At 41.1% G+C, this 17,854-nt stretch overlaps 1 protein-coding gene across 18 annotated transcripts in view; it reads left to right on the top strand.

Annotated features, from left to right (window-relative positions):
• ABLIM1 (actin binding LIM protein 1) overlaps positions 1 to 14,172 on the top strand; it is a 187,605-nt gene extending 173,433 nt beyond the window's left edge. For 8 of the 18 annotated variants that reach the window (XM_038140698.1, XM_038140694.1, XM_038140685.1 and 5 more), the window contains 9 exons: positions 1,373 to 1,519; positions 3,251 to 3,342; positions 3,478 to 3,574; positions 4,864 to 4,925; positions 5,232 to 5,292; positions 5,995 to 6,002; positions 7,273 to 7,347; positions 10,061 to 10,141; positions 11,377 to 11,966. In XM_038140698.1, coding sequence (XP_037996626.1) covers positions 1,373 to 1,519; positions 3,251 to 3,342; positions 3,478 to 3,574; positions 4,864 to 4,925; positions 5,232 to 5,292; positions 5,995 to 6,002; positions 7,273 to 7,347; positions 10,061 to 10,141; positions 11,377 to 11,490 — 737 coding nt within the window. In that variant the 3' untranslated portion in view covers positions 11,491 to 11,966. Of the gene's footprint in view, positions 1 to 1,372; positions 1,520 to 3,250; positions 3,343 to 3,477; positions 3,575 to 4,863; positions 4,926 to 5,231; positions 5,293 to 5,994; positions 6,003 to 7,272; positions 7,348 to 10,060; positions 10,142 to 11,376 lie in introns of all 18 variants that reach the window. The other 10 variants (XM_038140690.1, XM_038140683.1, XM_038140693.1 and 7 more) reach the window with 4 other exon arrangements.
• The last annotated feature ends 3,682 nt before the right edge of the window (positions 14,173 to 17,854 follow it).

Below are 17,854 nucleotides of genomic sequence, written 5' to 3'. Positions count from 1 at the left end.
CTTAGATGAACAGTTGGCTGAGAGCCAGTGAGCTGGGGTGAGCCCACAAGTCCATTCTGTAGTCAGGAGTGAGCACTGCAGATGACACTGCTCTGCTATCACGTCAGGGTTTTCCCCTCTTTCTTTTTTAAGTTTCAAACCATAAGCTCATTTTGGGAAAAAAAAAAAAAAGTCTTAACATTGTTTCTGTTTATTTTTATGGTTTTAATGTATCTCCTCACCTCCCATTAACATGTGAATGTTTAACCACTGACATCACCAATTCTAATACGTAAGTACTGTTTGAATTCATGCTTTTGTAAACTCTGACCAGCTCCCTCCAGTTATGCTTAGAGTTTTCCAATCATCAACTGCTCAGAATTCCCAGTGATATCTAACACTGATGTTGCTTAACTACCTGAAACATGTTGGAGGAGCCACACAGTGCATCACTTTGTTAAAAGGTGTCTTTCTGTTTAAAAAAAAAATTTAAAAAAGAGAGAAAAGGAAACAAAATTCTGGAACCATTGCTTCTGATACAATAGCCTCAGATAAGCAAAGGTGATTTGAGCTAACATTTTCCAGTTCAGACATAGTTAAGGTTGGGTTTAATGTACACTGAATCCTATTAGATTTTTTTTTTTTAATGTCAAGAAGAGAAAGCCATAATGCACATCCTCACATGCTTTTACGAGGCTTTGGCTTAAAATGGAATTTAAGTGGAAGCCCCACTACCAAGCTGTTTTTTTGGTGAGGTTCATTGCTTTGGAAGTGCCTTGCCCTGCCAAGTTGATCTTAATGGAGTTTAATATTTATTAATAAGTTCATATCTGCTTTTACTACTACTGCATGCTCTAAGCAAGGGCATGCAGCACAAAAAAATCCCCTAGTTAAACATATTTGTTTCAGGTTTCTTTTCTTCTTTGTTTTGCAGCTTTTCACAGATGAAATAATTAGCATCAGTAGGGTTAGGATTTGTACTGTTACTCTGATCTATTAGTTTGCTCCCCGTAGAGGGAAGACGTGTTAGTATATAAATCTGAGTTCATCTTCATAAATAATCAGCTGTCCTTAGGAGATATTGGCAAATACTGTTAGGCTGCATTTTCTCACTCTTGCATAATCATTCTTACACTGTGAAACCCTAGTAAAATCCAAAGCTGATTTGGGGTTATCTTTGGGGTGGGGCTGCGGGAGGAGAGGAAGCTTTGATTCCAATCTATTGGCAAGAAAAAGGCATTGCTTTGCTTCGAACTGCAGTTGGAAAAGCAAAACATGAAAATGTTTGCTTTTGAAAACTAACTTCTTGTAAAGTATAACATTTTGCCAGAATAAGGCTGACTTTGTGCTGCTCCAGATCATTACATAGCTAAGTTCCCTGATTGCCATCTAGATGCAGCTGCCTTGGCAGCACAGAGCAAGTCCTCCGAGGATATCATCAAGTCCTCCAAGTTCCCAGCAGCTCATGCACCAGCACCCAACGAGATACCAAAGATTGAGACTGACCACTGGCCAGGCCCTCCCTCCCTGGCTGCCCTAGGTATGGAAACACAAACCATTCATCTCTGCAGCTCCAAAGGTACTGCTGACCAGGGCACATGGACAGTGCAGTTGCAAAAACGTGTAGGAAAGGTGGTATCCACTCCAGATGCTCACCACAAAGTGCAGTTCTCCTGGTGAGACCACTGAGTGTCTGGATCTAAAACTGTTGAATTGCACTGAGTAGAAGAGGCTTTGCTAAAGGATTTTGGGATTGATCACACAGATATTAACCTGTAAGCAAATTTTTTGAACTCTAGTGCAGTAGCTTGAAAAGTGTGGTGTGTCACACAATCCCGACTTCTCTCAGCTATTCTATTTAATCTTTTAGTCCTAAGCTAATAGCAAAAATTCCACAGAAAACATAATTGTTTCCAACCACATGACTAATTTCATGGCAAGAAGCAACAACTGAATTGGAACAATTAACAGACTAAATAATTCCTGATTTTCAGAGTTACTGTTTCTACAGACTTTGTATTTTTCTTTTCTGTTGTAGCACTACATATATCTTATTTTCTTTTCTTTAATCCATGTGCATCATCAATTTAATTTTTTTTTCTTTGTATTTTTTCCCTCTGTTATGCTTTTATTGACCCCTGTAGCATAAAATAAGCAATCTAGCCTAGGTTCATTCCTGAAGTCATGTCTGAAGCACTGAGGTGTTGTTTGTCTCAGGTCTCTGTGAGGGAATGTATGGCTTTCATAACAGTAGGATCTGCACAGAAATTTTGAGAGAGGAGACACAAGGTGGGAGAGCTCAAGACATCAACTGAAGGGGCTGCACATGCAGCAGCAGCTTTTTGAAAATGTCCTGTAGTTGGGATTGCAACCTGACAAACATGTAGAGTCCCTGAGTCACAGGAATAACATCGGCATACTTGAAGCTCTGTCATCTACATACTTGAAATGTCTGCATACTTTAAACACTGAGTTTGTCAGCACAGGGTTGGTAAATAACTGATTCAGATAAAGCCCTGTGCAGAAAAAAAAATAGAACTGCTGTCTAAATGCTTGCAGCAATAGCACATCCTATGTATTAATGGAATTGTCCTGGCATCCAGACTGGATTAATTCTTAAGAATATTCAAGAAAATAAAAATTATTCAATAAAAACTAAGGAACTAAAATGTAGAACACCTCTGCCTTAATTTATTTTAGCTTTATCCAATAGATCAAATTAGTTTACTTCATTTTACACTAAAACTAATGCCTTGTTTATTTCAAATATGAGTGTTCATTTAGGAGACTAATGTAGTTTCATTTTCCATTTGATGTTAATTCAGATTATGTTAATGTTATGTAAATGTTAATTCAGATTTGCTTCTCTGAGTCTAGATAAAAGAGTAAATGTAAATCAGACTTTAGGTTTTCAGCTGTGATCCAGTTGCTGCTGTTATTAAACCCGTGTTTCCAGAACCAGCAATGTTAGTCCTTTCTCTATTAGGGTCAATCATGACTTTTGTATCCAGGACCATTGCTTGGTTTGAAACTAGTGTGTAGATTAAGTTCTTGTTTAGTTTATAACAAGCCTGATAACCATAGGGCAAGCTACCCAAGTGAGTTTTATTAAGAACAAATTTTGAAAAAGTCTTTTGACTTTGTGAGGAAATACTGCTTTGTTTATTCAGCAAATCAAACTGACCAGTTCTGTGAACTAGCATTGAAATTTTCGAGCTGCAGTTGAACTGACGCACAAAGCTCTCTCTATGCTGTGGTTTTGTGGAAGCAGGAGCTGACATGAGACGCAGATCAAGTGGAAGGGAGGAAGATGACGAGGAGCTGCAGAGACGCCGGCAGCTGCAGGAGGAGCAGCTCATGAAGGTGGTTATAAGCTTGTCCTCATGCTGTTTCTGAACACCATTCAAAAAGTGTCCCTTTGCTTTCTGTAAGCAAATCCTACCACTGTCTTGGTCAGCTTTATTTTATTGATATGTTTTTTTTAATTGCCATTTGTAGCTCAACTCTGGTCTGGGGCAGTTAATATTGAAGGAAGAGATGGAGAAGGAGAGTCGCGGTAGGTCAGCCCTTTCTGCCAGTCGTTACGATTCTCCAGGTAATTCATGGAGGCAATAAGGCTAATCATGAACAACGGGTAGTAAACACCACTGAATGCACACACCAAGTAGAACACACGTATCAAGTATTGTCCCAGAAGAGAGACAGCTGGGAAAACTGCTTGATGTGTCGTTATGTGCTGATCTGCCCTGAAAGAGTGGCCTGATTCATCACCTGGTTTTGTGAGGGGAGGAATGTCATGGTTGTTTTTTTAATTAGAAGAAATACGAGGCTGAGGATTTTCAGGCAATTTTGAGGAAAGAGCTGCTTTAATATAGATATGGAGTGGGGTGAAGTGTTCAGTGACTGTGATGTCTCACACATGCTAATAGGCTGGGTTATTTAAATTACAGCAACACATTTTGCTTACACTAGTCGTTCCTGTCCCTGCTTAGTCTCTTCTCCCAGGGAGAGATATTCAGCATAATTGACCAGTGGGGCTGCATATTCCAAACACAGCCAGTGTTTTGACCTGGGCTGACATTTTTATTGGGTCTGTTTTGTTCCAAAGCAAAAGCACAAAAGCGAACTTAGATTAGTGACTTAGATTCTTTGCCTCATTGCACATTTTTATGTATGGCTGTGGCCTTCTCACATCTCCAGAGAAGGGTTTGGCGGTTTTATTTTACTAGCCATTGTAACATGAAAGCTGTACTTTGAGCCAAGAGGAGACAAGATGAGTCTCTCTGGAGTCATCCACTGGAGCAGTTGCCAAGCAAACTAAGATTTCCTTGTGTTCCCTGTTTTATAAGTATGTTGCCTTGATGGCCTTGGAGAGTATTCCTGTTGCTCTCACTCACTGTCTTTAATTTTTATGGGGCCAGAGTCTACCTGCTCAACTCAGAGCTTATGTTTTTTTTAATTAACCTTAGCACAGGTTGGAGAACTCCTTTATTTGAGATGTGTCCATCCCTCTTTGCAGGGAGAATCAGTGCCATCATCACTTCCCTTTTGGAATCAGGGGTGATGCCAAAACAGATGGCATGGATGATCCATGAGCATTATTTTCAATCCAAGGGAGACCACCTTGATTTTGATCCTGGAAAAATCAGTGTCTCTTGTTAATGGTCTGCCACCATGGCATGACAAAGCTGTCTGTAACTTACAGAATGTGTGGAAGTTTGTGTTGGGTTTGGGACTGAGTTTCTTAAGTCAGTGTGTCTCAGTTGTGTGTATGCTTGGCTCTTTAAACTGTGTATTTTGTACTAGGTGATTCCTCAAGTGCTCTAGTTTTTTAGTTTCCATGGGATTTTTCCAGTAAAATATTTTCCCTTCCTCATTCAACAGCACATGCTTCAGCCTCCAAAACCTCTTCTCTCCCTGGGTATGGAAAAAATGGACTTCACAGGGTAAGAAGATGGTGATTTTGAGAAGTGAAAGGTGGCTTTAATTATCCATGATATTTATTTCCATATCAATTGTATTATATTTTCAGTTTGATAAATGTTTCTTACAAAACCACCTGAAGTCAGACCAAGCCTATTTTCCCCTCCCACAAAATACTTTGTTAAAAAGGCAAGAAAGCAAAGGAAGAAATGTTGTAAAATTGAGAGGGAAATAAAAAAAATAAAGCAATTTATTTCTCCCCATGTAAGAACCTTCTTGTAAAGTCTTGAAGTGTGAATTTATGTTCTGTCCCTCTTTTCCTGTTGCAGCCGGTCTCTACGGATTTTGGTCAGTACAACAGTTATGGGGATGTGAGTGGTGCTGTTAGAGGTAAGGATGAGGAGCCTTTTACAGTCTGTTAGTAATAAATGTAAAAATGTGATGATGTTTGATCATTTCTGCTGTTTTATAATAAGGCTGTGGATGTGATTACTTTGTATTTGCTCAGTACCTTTTAATTTTCTCTGGCAAACTCAATTAACTCAAAGCACTTCAAATACCTGTTAAAAATGTTGGGTTTATTTTGCTAAATCTGTTATGTGGAACTGATCCGTGTTCATACTTTAGCATTGGATCAAATGGAAAGAAAATAATGTGTGCATTATCAGGAATATGAACTGAGTTCTGTGAGTTTTGTGTTTTTTTTCTCTGAAAATTACCATCCATGGTGCAGTCTGCAACAGTGTGCCACAGTGAAGAAAGGGAAATAATGCCCTCTAATCCTCATTGCTGCTCGTGATATTCACTATGACTTTGAGCTGGATGTGGTACCAGTCAGTGCCAAATAAAAATTGACAATATTATTTATGAAAGTTACAAAACTTGGGGAGTAAATGAAAAGAACTGCAATTCTTGGAGTGTTTGACTCTACAGACTAAGTCCAAAATTAGAAATGTTGCTGGCTTTAGAGAATCAGATGGGATTTTGGAAAAAGCAGGTAGACCAGAAAATAGAAGGAATCTCTGGTAGATTGTGACTGATTCCTGTCCTTCCACACTCTAAAGCTGATGAGATTTCTCTTTTGCTTTTCAGATTTCCAGGTAGAGTACGGGTTTTCATCAATCAACTGACAGCAGAACCTAAAGCAGCTACTTGTTCAACTCTGAATTTCTGCTACAGGGAAGGGTTTCTTAAGACAATAACTTTGATTTTCCTGCATGTTTAAGCATAATCACCAATTTAGATCCTTATCAACAAAAAACAGGCACAGCCTCGGATTCCTCCTTGTCACCTCCCCAGAGCTGAGCTGAGACAGCTCACACCTCTTCTGTGACTTGCTCTGTAAAATCCACTGTCTGTTCCTGAGTTATCTGTAATAGCCTTCTCTGGACACATGAGGGTGGATTTATTTCCAGCCTCTCTAGTACTGACCCCAGAGACACATAGAAAGTCTCTTCCAGAGGAAATTTTCTCTCATACCAGGAGCTTTGAACTCCTCAGTTTTACCCTGGAATTTGCTCTCCAGACAAGATGGCTGATCAGTAGTTTTCTACAGTGCTGCCACCCCAGATGAGCCAGAAAGAAGTGTGCTTGCAAATAGAAACCTTTTTACTTCAATTACTGCCTGCAAGGTTTTTTTTCAGAATGGGTTGAGTCTGCCTGGCTCCTCAGCACAATCACAATATGAAATGGCAATTTAAGAAATTGTTTAATTACTTGGATAATTTTGTTAATGGCATATCAAAATCATGATGATTGGAAAGAGAATAAGATTATGGGAGGGGAGCAGAGCTGTCCATGTATTGTGCTCCAAATGTTATTTCCTTAGATTTAGTACCTGTGTCAAAACAGCACCTCTTTACCTCTTTATCCCATCCCTGTTTGTGTTCATAGTAAAAATTACCCATTGCAGAGACAAGAAAAAGAGGAAATCCCTCAGCTGATAAGTCAATTACAAGAAGGAAAGCCCGGAGGTGTAAGAGTGCTTTCTGTGCAGTTGGGTGGGATCTGAATTAATGCTAGGGAAGAACTAGAGAAGATCTCCACCTAGTCACTGGGGTGGGAGAGGGACCACCACTCTCTTGGGGTGCCCAGGTTCCCTGGAAAGTGTTGCTGGTCAGCTCAGGGGGTGCTGTCACCAGCCTGAGCAGGGACAGGAGCTGTGGTGGCTGAGGGGACTGAAGGATCCCTCTGCCCGCCTCACAGGAGTAGTGAACAGTAGCCATGGCAATGATTAAAATAATAAGACCAAGAATTAAGACTTGAAGGAAGTCTCAGGGCAAATTCACCTTTGTCTTCACCACTACTTGAGTGCCTTTACCCTCTGTGTGTGTAACCTTTGTGTCTGATGTGTGCCTGTATCCGATGCAGTCCCTCCCGGATGGTCATGTCCCTGGAATGAGAATGGACAGAGGAGTGTCTATGCCTAACATGTTGGAGCCAAAGGCAAGTGCAGATGTTACTCACTTTCCTTCAAGACTTTGAAGGTTTTACCGTGAAATGCAGATAAAATATGGGAAATGTCTTAGTTCTCTTGTTTTCTTTTACCTCACCTCAGTCCCTGCTCCTTATGTGCCAAACCTCTCCCTTTGTTCTGGACAGTGTTCTGCAGGTGTTAGTGCTCAGGCAGGCTGAGGGCAGCCCAAGTGTGATCCCAGGGTTAAGGAAGCTTTTCTAGGGACAAAGTGACAGATGTGGAAGGTGCTCTACAGCTGGTTCTCTGCCAGGCTTTTACCAGCCAAAGCACCAGCCAAACTCACTGGGAAGGTCTCAGATCAGTCCAGTTTGTAAAGTGCTGCAGAATATTGGGGCTTACAACACACTGTTGAGACTGTCTTAATTGCAAAGATTATGGGAAATCTTTGACTGGAAGTAAGATACCTACATGTCTGTCTGGATCTGTTCCTCAGCTCTCAGCCCTGCTAACCTGAAACCTGTCCATAGTGTTGAATTCCCTGTATGAGAAACTCTTCAGGAGATTTATTGGAAAAAGAGACTATGTCTGCTAATTAAGACACAAATTAAAATGCTTTTACAGCTATGTCTAGAGATGCCTGAGTCAAAAATGAATATAATATATCAAGGGAATTCAACAGGGCTGTGTTTTAAATCTTGCAACTTTATTGCTGGTGAACCTTCCATGAAATCATGATTTTGCCAAAGTTACAAGGATCAGAATTTCTGCAGTTAAGTGAAGAGCTCACTTTGCAAACCAGATTACTTCTTGTGCTTCTGGGTCACCTCCAGGCAAACTGTACAAGGCAATAACCCTGGCTTTATAAGCTGAGACCCCAGTGCACTGTGCAGTTACAAGTGATTTTATATATGATATAAATAAGACTGTGGGGACTCCTAAGATATTGCTTTTTATTCCAAATAATTTCTCTTTCAGTGCAATAGAAATTCTTAAAGTCACCACTGTTGTTGATGTACTCAGCGATTTGGGATGCTATTTTGGGTGACAAATTCTGTCAGTATTATTAATGACAAAATTTAATGATTATTTATTAATAGTTATTTTAATTTAAAAAAAATATGGGGAATTTCCTGAGATAATAGATCACTTTCTGTTGCTATTTATAAAGGTGATGCCAGACCCTCAGGATGTGTGAATTGGCACTGTTTTTATTCATGTCAATTGTCCAGCACAAACCTACAACTGCTAAAATAAAATAAGCCAATTCAGAGTCAGCATTAAACATATGAAAAGTAAAGATTAGTAATGCTAAGAATGACCAGATATTACCAAATGGCTCTCCAGAAAGGACAGAATTTGTGCATCTTGCCAGCCCAGACTAAGACATGCCTTGTTGTGAATATTTAAACATAAAATGTACTTATGACTGTAGATCTTGACTTAAACTCTGCCTGTTTAAATATGAAAAGTTACATTTTAGTTTCCTATAATGCTGTTTATAGTAGCCATTTCCAATATCAAACATAAAAAATGTAATTCCAAGTATAGAATTAATTGTACAATTGTGACAATGTCAGAATCTCATAAGAATCATATCTCACAATTGGTATGTAAGCACACGTTATTTAAATTATTATTACTTACAATAAAATCAGTGGTGTGTTCATTGATGCCTGAATGTTATTTATTGTTTTTGAAAAGTTCATTGGGATAATTGTTAACAATGGAATGAACTTAATTGCTGAGTACTGCACAAAAGTTGATTAAGTCAAACTTCTTCCGATGTTGAAATATTGTAATTAATAGCATTTAATATTAGCTCAGCTCTCTCCAGGAGAGTGTTGGTGGTCTCACTCGGGTTCCCAGTGGCAACTAGGACAAGACCCATAAATGACAGTAAAGGCTGAGCCAGTTGCCACTGAAGTTTCCAGAAAAACTTCATTGACTAGAGTAGGGGTTGGATGAGGAGGGGTCTGGGAATGCTGCTTTCCTACAGAGATGTGCAGTGGGAAGGGCTGTAGAGATGCTCTGGCAGCCAGAACATGAGCTCTCCTAAGTCATTCCAGGCATGGAAGTGTCTATCCAAGGGGAAAAAAAAAATAGAACAGAGTTTTATTTGCCAGGGATGATTTCAGAAACAGATTTTAATATTTTCTGAAATCCTTTCCAAGTAGCACTGTTTCTATTAGTTGTTTGAATTCTTTAACTATCCAAAAAGGAAAATCATGTGATAAATTCTACTGAATGCAATAGCCCTCCGCTAATTAATATTTTGCTTATTCAGAGATGCTGCTGTCTTTATGTGCTTCCATGCTTTTAAAGCCCACTCACTGTCAGTCCTTAGGGCTGTCCACACTCTGGCAACCATTAGTTAGACAATGAGTGACAAATGCAGTTACTTTAATGAATTTATACATTGATGGAAATATATTGCCTAGAAAGGACTCTGCCTGACCAAAGCCAGCTGATGTATCATATACAGCATAAAAATTGTGGCTTTACAATATGAGATAGTTCAGTGCTAAACAAGTCCTGGATCTGTTCAGATCAGTTTGTTTTCCATACAACTTTGAGAAAAAAAGGATAAGGAAAAGAACCCAAAAAAACCCGCCAACCTTTATTTGATTTGCAAAGGAAAACAAATATTCGTGTGTTTATGTAAATGACACACATTTTGTTCTGTCTGCTTTAGACTATAAATATAAATATCTCTTTTTCCCCCTTTTTATACGTTGTTAACAGATTTTTCCATATGAAATACTCATGGTGACCAACAGAGGGCGAAATAAAATACTAAAAGATGTAGACAGAACCAGGCTGGAGGTAAGAGAAGCAAGTTCCTAAATGCTCTTTCCTGCTAAAGTTGTTTGTTGTTTGTGAAAGCTGAAACACTGAAATGTGGGTCCTGAGAAATGTGGGAAGATTTCTCAGCACTAATCAGGGAAAGAGGGCTCAGACATTGGGAGGAAGCAGCTGCATCTCCTCAAACAATCTCCCACATCTCTGTCTCCCTGCTCATAGACTGAGCTTCTCACAATCCCCTTCTGTCTTCAGGCCTTTCATTATATACTTGTGGATTTGCTAAAAGCCCAAAATTGCACAAGTTTCATAAGATCCAGACTGGAATGGAGCAATACTTTGTTCTTGGACCATCTCTTAGCTTAGAGTCAGTGTCAGCCATCCTTGAGGACAAAAAGTCTAACTTCCTTTAACTCATCATGAGCCCTGTGACTTAGTTAGAACACTGGCTGATATCCAAAAATATCAGGATCTAAATCTCTGCCAACAAACAAATATAGTTTACAGCTTTGTGGATTAGGAAGATTTTAGCAGCCCAGTGGAATGCTGGGGATGCTTAAGTCCTTAATCTTCTGTGGAGATGAAAGGAAGGAGCCACAAAAATGTGGGTAGTTTGGGTAACAATCTGGGTTTATGCCCATTTTTATTATTAGATATGTGGTCACTAATCAGAATTTGGTGCTGTGTTTGATCAGTGCCATGGGGAGACACTTTCCCCATTCAGTGCACTGCAAAGTGACTGAATAAGAAGTAACTTGTGCACAAGACAGCACCAAAAAGTGTTTCATTAGCAGCAGAGAATTGTGCTGAACAGTTATCCTGGCCAGACACTTCCTTCTCCGAACTTGGAGCACGTCAAGCTGCAGCCCCTCTGCAGAGCACTCCTACAAACCCAGTGTCTGTCTGTTGGGATTTCCAGAAGCAGAGGTGACTTGTTAAAGCCTGGGACAGGGGCGTGCAGGAGCTGGTCCTGTTCTCTGGTCTGTCACTGCTTGTTGGATGGCTTCAGACCACTTATTTCTCTGTCTCTTGCTTATTCAGCAAGTGAAATAGTTCCCTGAGTGGTTCCTTGGGCACACAAGTCCATGAGGACTTGGAGATCTGTATGGCCAAAGCATTATTTTTTCCAGTAATGGCTCTTACATGGCAACATAAAATCCCTAAGGCACTCCAACTTCCTGTTGTGTCTCTTTGGCTTTGACTGACCATTGCCTTTTCTCCTTTTTTTATTCCCTCCTTTTTTTTTTTATTTTTTGAAGCGTCACTTAGCACCTGAAGTTTTTCAAGAAATATTTGGCATGACGATACAGGAGTTTGACAAGTTACCTCTCTGGAGACGCAACGACATGAAGAAAAAAGCAAAACTCTTTTAATCTCCCTCTAAACAAACCAACCACAAATGATGCATAGAATATTGTATCACACAGTCCAAACTGTTTGGAAGCAACTACTTCTCCACCAAAAAGGGAAAATCAACACAGTGGCACCTCTGCAGTTGAACAAGATCAACAATTGCCCTCCTGGAATTCAGGGAGAAAATATCTGGGCTCAGAAACAGCACTGATAGTTTTCAGAGGTGTCAACCTGTTACCTGATATTGTACAAGCTAGAAAACTGTTCTGTTCTTCTCCCTCAGTGATATTCCCTTTACTTCTCTCCACAATACGATGGACTTTATTGCTAGAGCCAGGAAGTGCCCTTAGGATGCCTTGTAGACTAAAGTAGTTGTAACCACTCCAAGAACTGGAAGAGAATATATACATATATAAATATATATATATATATATATGTATGCGTGTTTGCCTGTGTGCACACATGTATTTATATCTCTCCATCTATCTCTGTGTGTGTGTATGTGTGTATATATGTGTGTAAATATGGAGAGGGACATAGGTAGGTCTGTAGTGAAGGAGAAGCCCCTTGTAACTTATCCACATGATCACATCAAGTCTTTCACCCAGCAGTTTCTTACTTGGCACTCTTTTGACACAGTGTCTTCTTCGTGTAACACAGCCTGTGGTGGTGGGCACTCTGCTCACCTGCAGGACACACCACTTGGATTTCTGGAAAATGGACTCCTTGTAAATATTTGCTAGGATATAAGAAGTGAATTGCTGTGTGTGTGTTGTCAGTCTTCCCTCTTCCACACTTTCTGCTTGAATTAATAAGGCTGGAGCTTAACCAGTCCTTTGAATAATTTAAGATCACTTCAGTAATGGGAATGATGGAGAAGAGTCAGTTTTCTTGTAATTTACTCCAGGAGGTGGGTGCATGGGGGGTGGGAGTGGCAGAGTGAAAAAATGCTATTTTAAGTGTGCCCTGGTTTGCACCCAGAGATTTCAGGACGAACTCCCTGCTAGCAATTGCTAGTACAGCTCATCAGGCTGCAGTGGAGTTGTTGGATTTTACAATGGCAGGGAGAATGGTTCTCTGCAAGCTAACATGCAAATTCATCCCTCTTAGGGAGGAAATGTTTATGAATTAAAAGGTACCATCGAGGTGCCAAGCTCTGCCAATAGAGGCTTTTTGATTAAACTGCAGTAGCTGTTGTCAATATGGCACAGTGCATGGGGCCAAGCACTCATTTTAGTTCATGTAGGTTTTCACTCGTGCTTGGAAAAGAGGGCACAGACTTTTTTTTCTCCTCTCTTGAAGCATCAAAGCTCCAGCCTTGGTTATTTTTATTTCCCTTTGTGCCTGACTTGGTTTTTGAAGACAGAATAATCATGCAAGACAGTTTCTGAGCTGCATTGAACTCCTTATTGCTTTCAGTCTTCTTCCAATATGCTGCAGCTTGAAAAACTGCCTGTATATACCTTAACTGCTTCTGGGCAAGTCCTATGCAGAGGAGGACACGAGCACCAAAGTAATTGAATGGATGCAGTGTGGCTGCTTTTTCTCTTCCTTGGTGCTTAACTGCCAATGCATAACTGCACTAATCAGCCCATCTCCTGGTGGGAGAGGGTCATTTAGGTTCTGTGTCTGTCAAAGAATATCAAGGTTTCCTTTTTAATGCAGAAACTTCAGGCACTGGAGACATCAGAACCTTTGTATTTTCTGTTCTATGAGACATTGGTGTTAAAATCTGGAAGTCAGGAAGAGGAAACAGTCCCATGTAGTTCTGAGATTCAGTATCACTGTGTTGAGTTCTCTGTATCACCAAATGACATTTCACCATGAGCTGTGCAGGACAGCCCAAGCCCTGCTGCTTCTTTGCTGGTTTAGGAAGTCCTGTTGTGACAGATCACTGTGGTTCCTTTGATAAAATCTAAGATGAAGATTCAGTAGGGCAGAGACAGAGACCAGGGCTCAGCACCTGCTCCATGTCCCTAAGGGAATGTGGGTCTGTGGGACAGCCTGGAGAACGTGCCACCAAGGGTCTGGCACCATCCCCACTGAGCAGAAGTCCCTGGGGACACTGTGACACACACACACACTTGTGAGTGAGCTCTCTGGCTGGCACCGAGGTTGCAGCAGGGATCAGGGTAATGTATTTCACCTCATTTTTCAGAACACAGATCTGAAAGGTTTTTAGAGGAGCTCTGAGAAGTAAACGGCAGTGTCAGGCGCTCAAAATGCATCTTTGAGTGACTGCTGAAAGCAAATCCATACAGTGAAAGAATAGCAGTGTTTTACACTCACAGACTTCGTGAATGCTGGGGTCTCAAATTCAGTGTTTGGTCACCTGCAAGGTGTGGCTTAACTTTGAGACAAACATTTGAATTTTAATGCATTTAAATTATTAAAATTCTCTGCATTTTGTCATCCCACATCCTACAGACACTCAAACTATTAGGCATCACAGGTCTTTTAGTTCAAGTCACCTTGACTATATCCCTTTTAGACCTGAGGAGTTGCTCTTTCAAGGATGTGAGCTGCCAGTCTGCATTTTTCTGTCTCCCATCTCCAGGTTACTACTGAACTTCTCACAGCACATATGAACACACTACCCAGTCATTTCAGAAGTGACTAAGCCAGGTTGTTTTCTTACCTCTCCCTCCTATGCAAAAAAAAAAAAAAAAGAAAAAAAAAAAAAAGAAAAAGAAAAAAAACAACTCAGCCTCTTAGTCCTGTGAAGAATGGCATAGTAATTTGGATCTGCCTCATCAACTGAGAATTTAAAACTGCAGCTTAAGCTTGGGAAGGAATGAAGAGAAGCTAGCTTAGATGTTGCAGAAACAACTCATCTCTGACTGGATTTTTGGGCTCCCGTCTCACTGGTGTGGAGCAGTCAGTCAATTCACAGCCCTCTACACTAAACTTACTACTGCTTTACTCCTGACTGAGAACATGAAGGGTTTTCTGAGCTTCAGTTTCATGCCTATATTTAATTCTCAACCACCTACATGCAGACACACCCAAGAGATCATCTGTCCACAAAAGCCACACTGCAGCCAGCCATGGGGGAGGGAGGCTTTCTGCAGTGGGCTCCTAGTGATTGTCACTGCAGTATTTTCTGTTCTTTCATCTGGTCTTCCCACCCAATGAAAACAAAATGTAGCCCCAGGGAGAATTTTCTTTGTAAGCAATTAATCATTCTCCTGGTATCCATTGAGTAGTAGTTCTCTGTAATTCCCTTCTTTGATATTCCCTTGGGACATGTCAGGAGTTGGACTGGATGATTTTTAAAGATCCCTTCCAACCCAAATCTTTCTGGGATTCTATGAATATGCCTTAAGTACATGCTTGTGTTCTTCTATCTCCTGCAAAGCATTTGAGCTTCTGATAAAGTCCCGTCCCATCAATGCTGTCAACACAATGTCATTACCAAGAGGACTAAAAACTGATTGCTTTTGTCTTCTTTTTTCTCCTTTTCTGCTTTAGGAGTGATGTAAGAGCAAGGCCCAGTCAAAGCATTGCAGAATAACCCCACGTGTGCACATGGGGTTAAGCACACGTGGGATTATGTACAGATGCAGATCCTTGAGCACAGGTGCACGTGTGGCACACACCCTCCCCATCTGGAGCTCATTAAATGTGGATTGTGGTGTGCTGTGAAAGGTTTGGCTGGGAGGACTCAATAGCTTTGTGTGGGATAAGACATCTCTGTGACTCCAGTAGTGCTTTTACTTCTGTCAAGACAGGTGTCACCTCTCCTTCCCAGGTCCTGTAGTCCCAGGTCTGTGGGCCAGGCACTGAAGTGCTTGCTGCCCTTTTCCTGTTGCAGTTGGGAAGTCCTTTCTCAGCCATGTAGTTCAGATGTCCTGCTGTTCAAGAGAGTTCAGCAGCAGCCTCTTCTGTAAACGTTAGCTACACTGAAGTTAGACACGTTTGGAAGTGAATCCCTTTCCACAATCCCTGTGTCTCCTGGCAGGGTAATGTCAATGGACAGAGAAGGGTTAAGGTCTGGGAAGGAGAAGGGTTAACATAATCTTGATTTCTCCAGGGCTTGCCAGGGTGATGCTTGGCAGGATTAGAGGAAAACACTGGCATGAGCCTGTAGTACCTGTTTCAAACTGTGGGGAAGTCAAGTTTGGAGTTCATAGCATGTGAGCACCCACACTGAAATTAGTGGTATGAAGCTGTTAGAACAAGCAACAGGAACATTAGGTCTCAAATGGTAAAAATATGAACATCCTCTAAACTCTTCAGGGAATGATTTATCTTGGCTCCTCCTGACTTAGGAGGAGATGTTGGCATATTTGGCTTGTAGGGCAGACAAATGAAAACCACCCTTTCTCTCACTCCATGATTCATTGCTTTCCTCTGGAATGTGTTTGTGAAGGAGGATGTCCACATCCTGATCGTTACCTACAGCAGTGAGGAACACCAGTCTGTGGTAATGACAGTGCAATAAAACACTTGCAGGAAACAAGAATTAAACTAATCTGTCCAAAATGCCACTCATCTTTCCATGCCAGAGGGATGCTTAGGGCTTGTCTCCACTGCCCCCTTCCCCATTCAGTTCTCCCCAGGTCACAGTCTGGTTTGTGCCCTGTCAAACATTGTGGCCCTATCAACAGACCCACTAGAGTCCAGCATAGACTTCAGGGTAGAGGCTTAGCAAGGGCTGGTCTTGACAATATGTGGTACATTTTTACCCCATTGCTGCAAAATGAAGAGATGGAGAGAGCTCCTGAGCACTGTGACAGTAGCACAATGCACCTTTTTCCTTTAATGTAGAGACACTCCTATCTCTGTGGGCTGCAGCATTGCTCTGGCTGGTGAGTTTTGCCTTGTTGTTTCTCCCACACACCTTTTTTGTGCTCAATAAAATAAGAAACAACAAAAAAAATCCATCACAATGCAAAGATACTGAGTTTTCAGTCAGACAACTCTGCTGGCAGGAGCTGTGTGATGCCCACATTTGGCAGAAGTGTTATTAATTTTAATGTAAGCATCAGTGCAGGAAGTGGGAATGTAATTGGCCATTAATGTTGTTTGCCTGTATGCAAAATAAATTACTTGTTGCCCAAAGGGTTTCTAATAGGGAAATAGATTTCTGCTAATGAGTTGCTCAGAAATGCTCATCTTTGTGAAGAGGTAATACTTCCATGTGCACTGAGGTCCTACTTTTGAGGTAAAAAAGAGATGACTGAAGGCAAACAGTGACCTGTTGTGTCAGGATCACCACAGTCAGTACAGGTGTTGCTCCCAGGACTGGCAGAGCTGAGGCCCACAGGACCCTGCCCCTGGGCATTAGGAAATGCAGCTATGGGAATCCCAGTGGTGCCTTACCAGGCTGAGTCTCTAGCTCCCTTAGGATGCTTTGGCAGGTCCCACTGGACACTTGCCTGGGCTTTTGTCACTGAACACCTTCAGAATGTGCTTCCCCCAGATGCAAACCCACTGGCAGCAGTGGAGCCTCTCCCTGGCACTGCACCCCTGGAGCCAGGGAAGCCTCTGTGCCCAGCGAGGAGCTCGGTGTCACTCCCAGAGCAGCCCTGCCCAAGCAGTGAGGCTTGGTCATTGTGGACAACTCTTCCTGTAAGGGGGCCTTACAGCTGGGGACTTTTTTTAAGCTTTGGAAACTAAAACTAATTTTTTAAAGGTATACTTTCCTTTAAATCAGTAGATTTTGGCAATAGGATTTTTTATTATTTTCTTTTTTTTTCCCCCTCCCTCCACATGTTACAAACCAGCGTTTTGGGGAGGTGTCCCTGTGTTTTCCATTCATCTGTCTCTTTTTCTGAGTCTCTGTAAAAGTGAATCAATGTCCTGTCTGTACAGTAAGTCTGCTTGTATGCATAATGAGAAGTTGAGCTGGGTTGCTGTTCTGTACAATTAGTGTTTCCACTGTCATACTGCAAACAGCACATATTGCACTCCTGTGCCACTGTAATCTGCATCACTGTTGTACTCAAGTCAATGAATAAAGTTTGGAGCTTTATTCTTAATTTCTGGATTCATGTTGCCTCATTTTTTTGGTTTTTCTTTTTCATTTTTCAGACTTAAAGTTCTCTTACAGAAATAGGATGTGCTCTTAAGGAGAGAGCTCTCAGGTAAGATATGAATGATAAGAGCAAGACAGCTGACAGTAACAGGTTTGAAAATTGTCACTAGGCTTCTCGTAGCTAAGCCACTAGAAATAAATAGATTCACATAAACCACATAGAAGTGTTATTTTTGTTGTCAGTTGAGGTTTAAAATTACCTGAGATACCAGCAAGGTGAAACAGACCGTGCTGTTGTGTCAGCTTCAAAAGCTAAATTGTTTCCTTTCTTGATCCTTGCAAATTCAGCTAAAATGTTATTCCCCGTCTTGAAAATGTTTTCTATTTTAGAGTTAGGTGTTGGC

Source organism: Motacilla alba, chromosome 6 (assembly GCF_015832195.1).
Source record: "Motacilla alba alba isolate MOTALB_02 chromosome 6, Motacilla_alba_V1.0_pri, whole genome shotgun sequence".
In the NCBI taxonomy this organism is placed as follows: Eukaryota; Metazoa; Chordata; class Aves; order Passeriformes; family Motacillidae; genus Motacilla; species Motacilla alba.
This window is presented reverse-complemented; position numbering and strand designations above follow the sequence as displayed.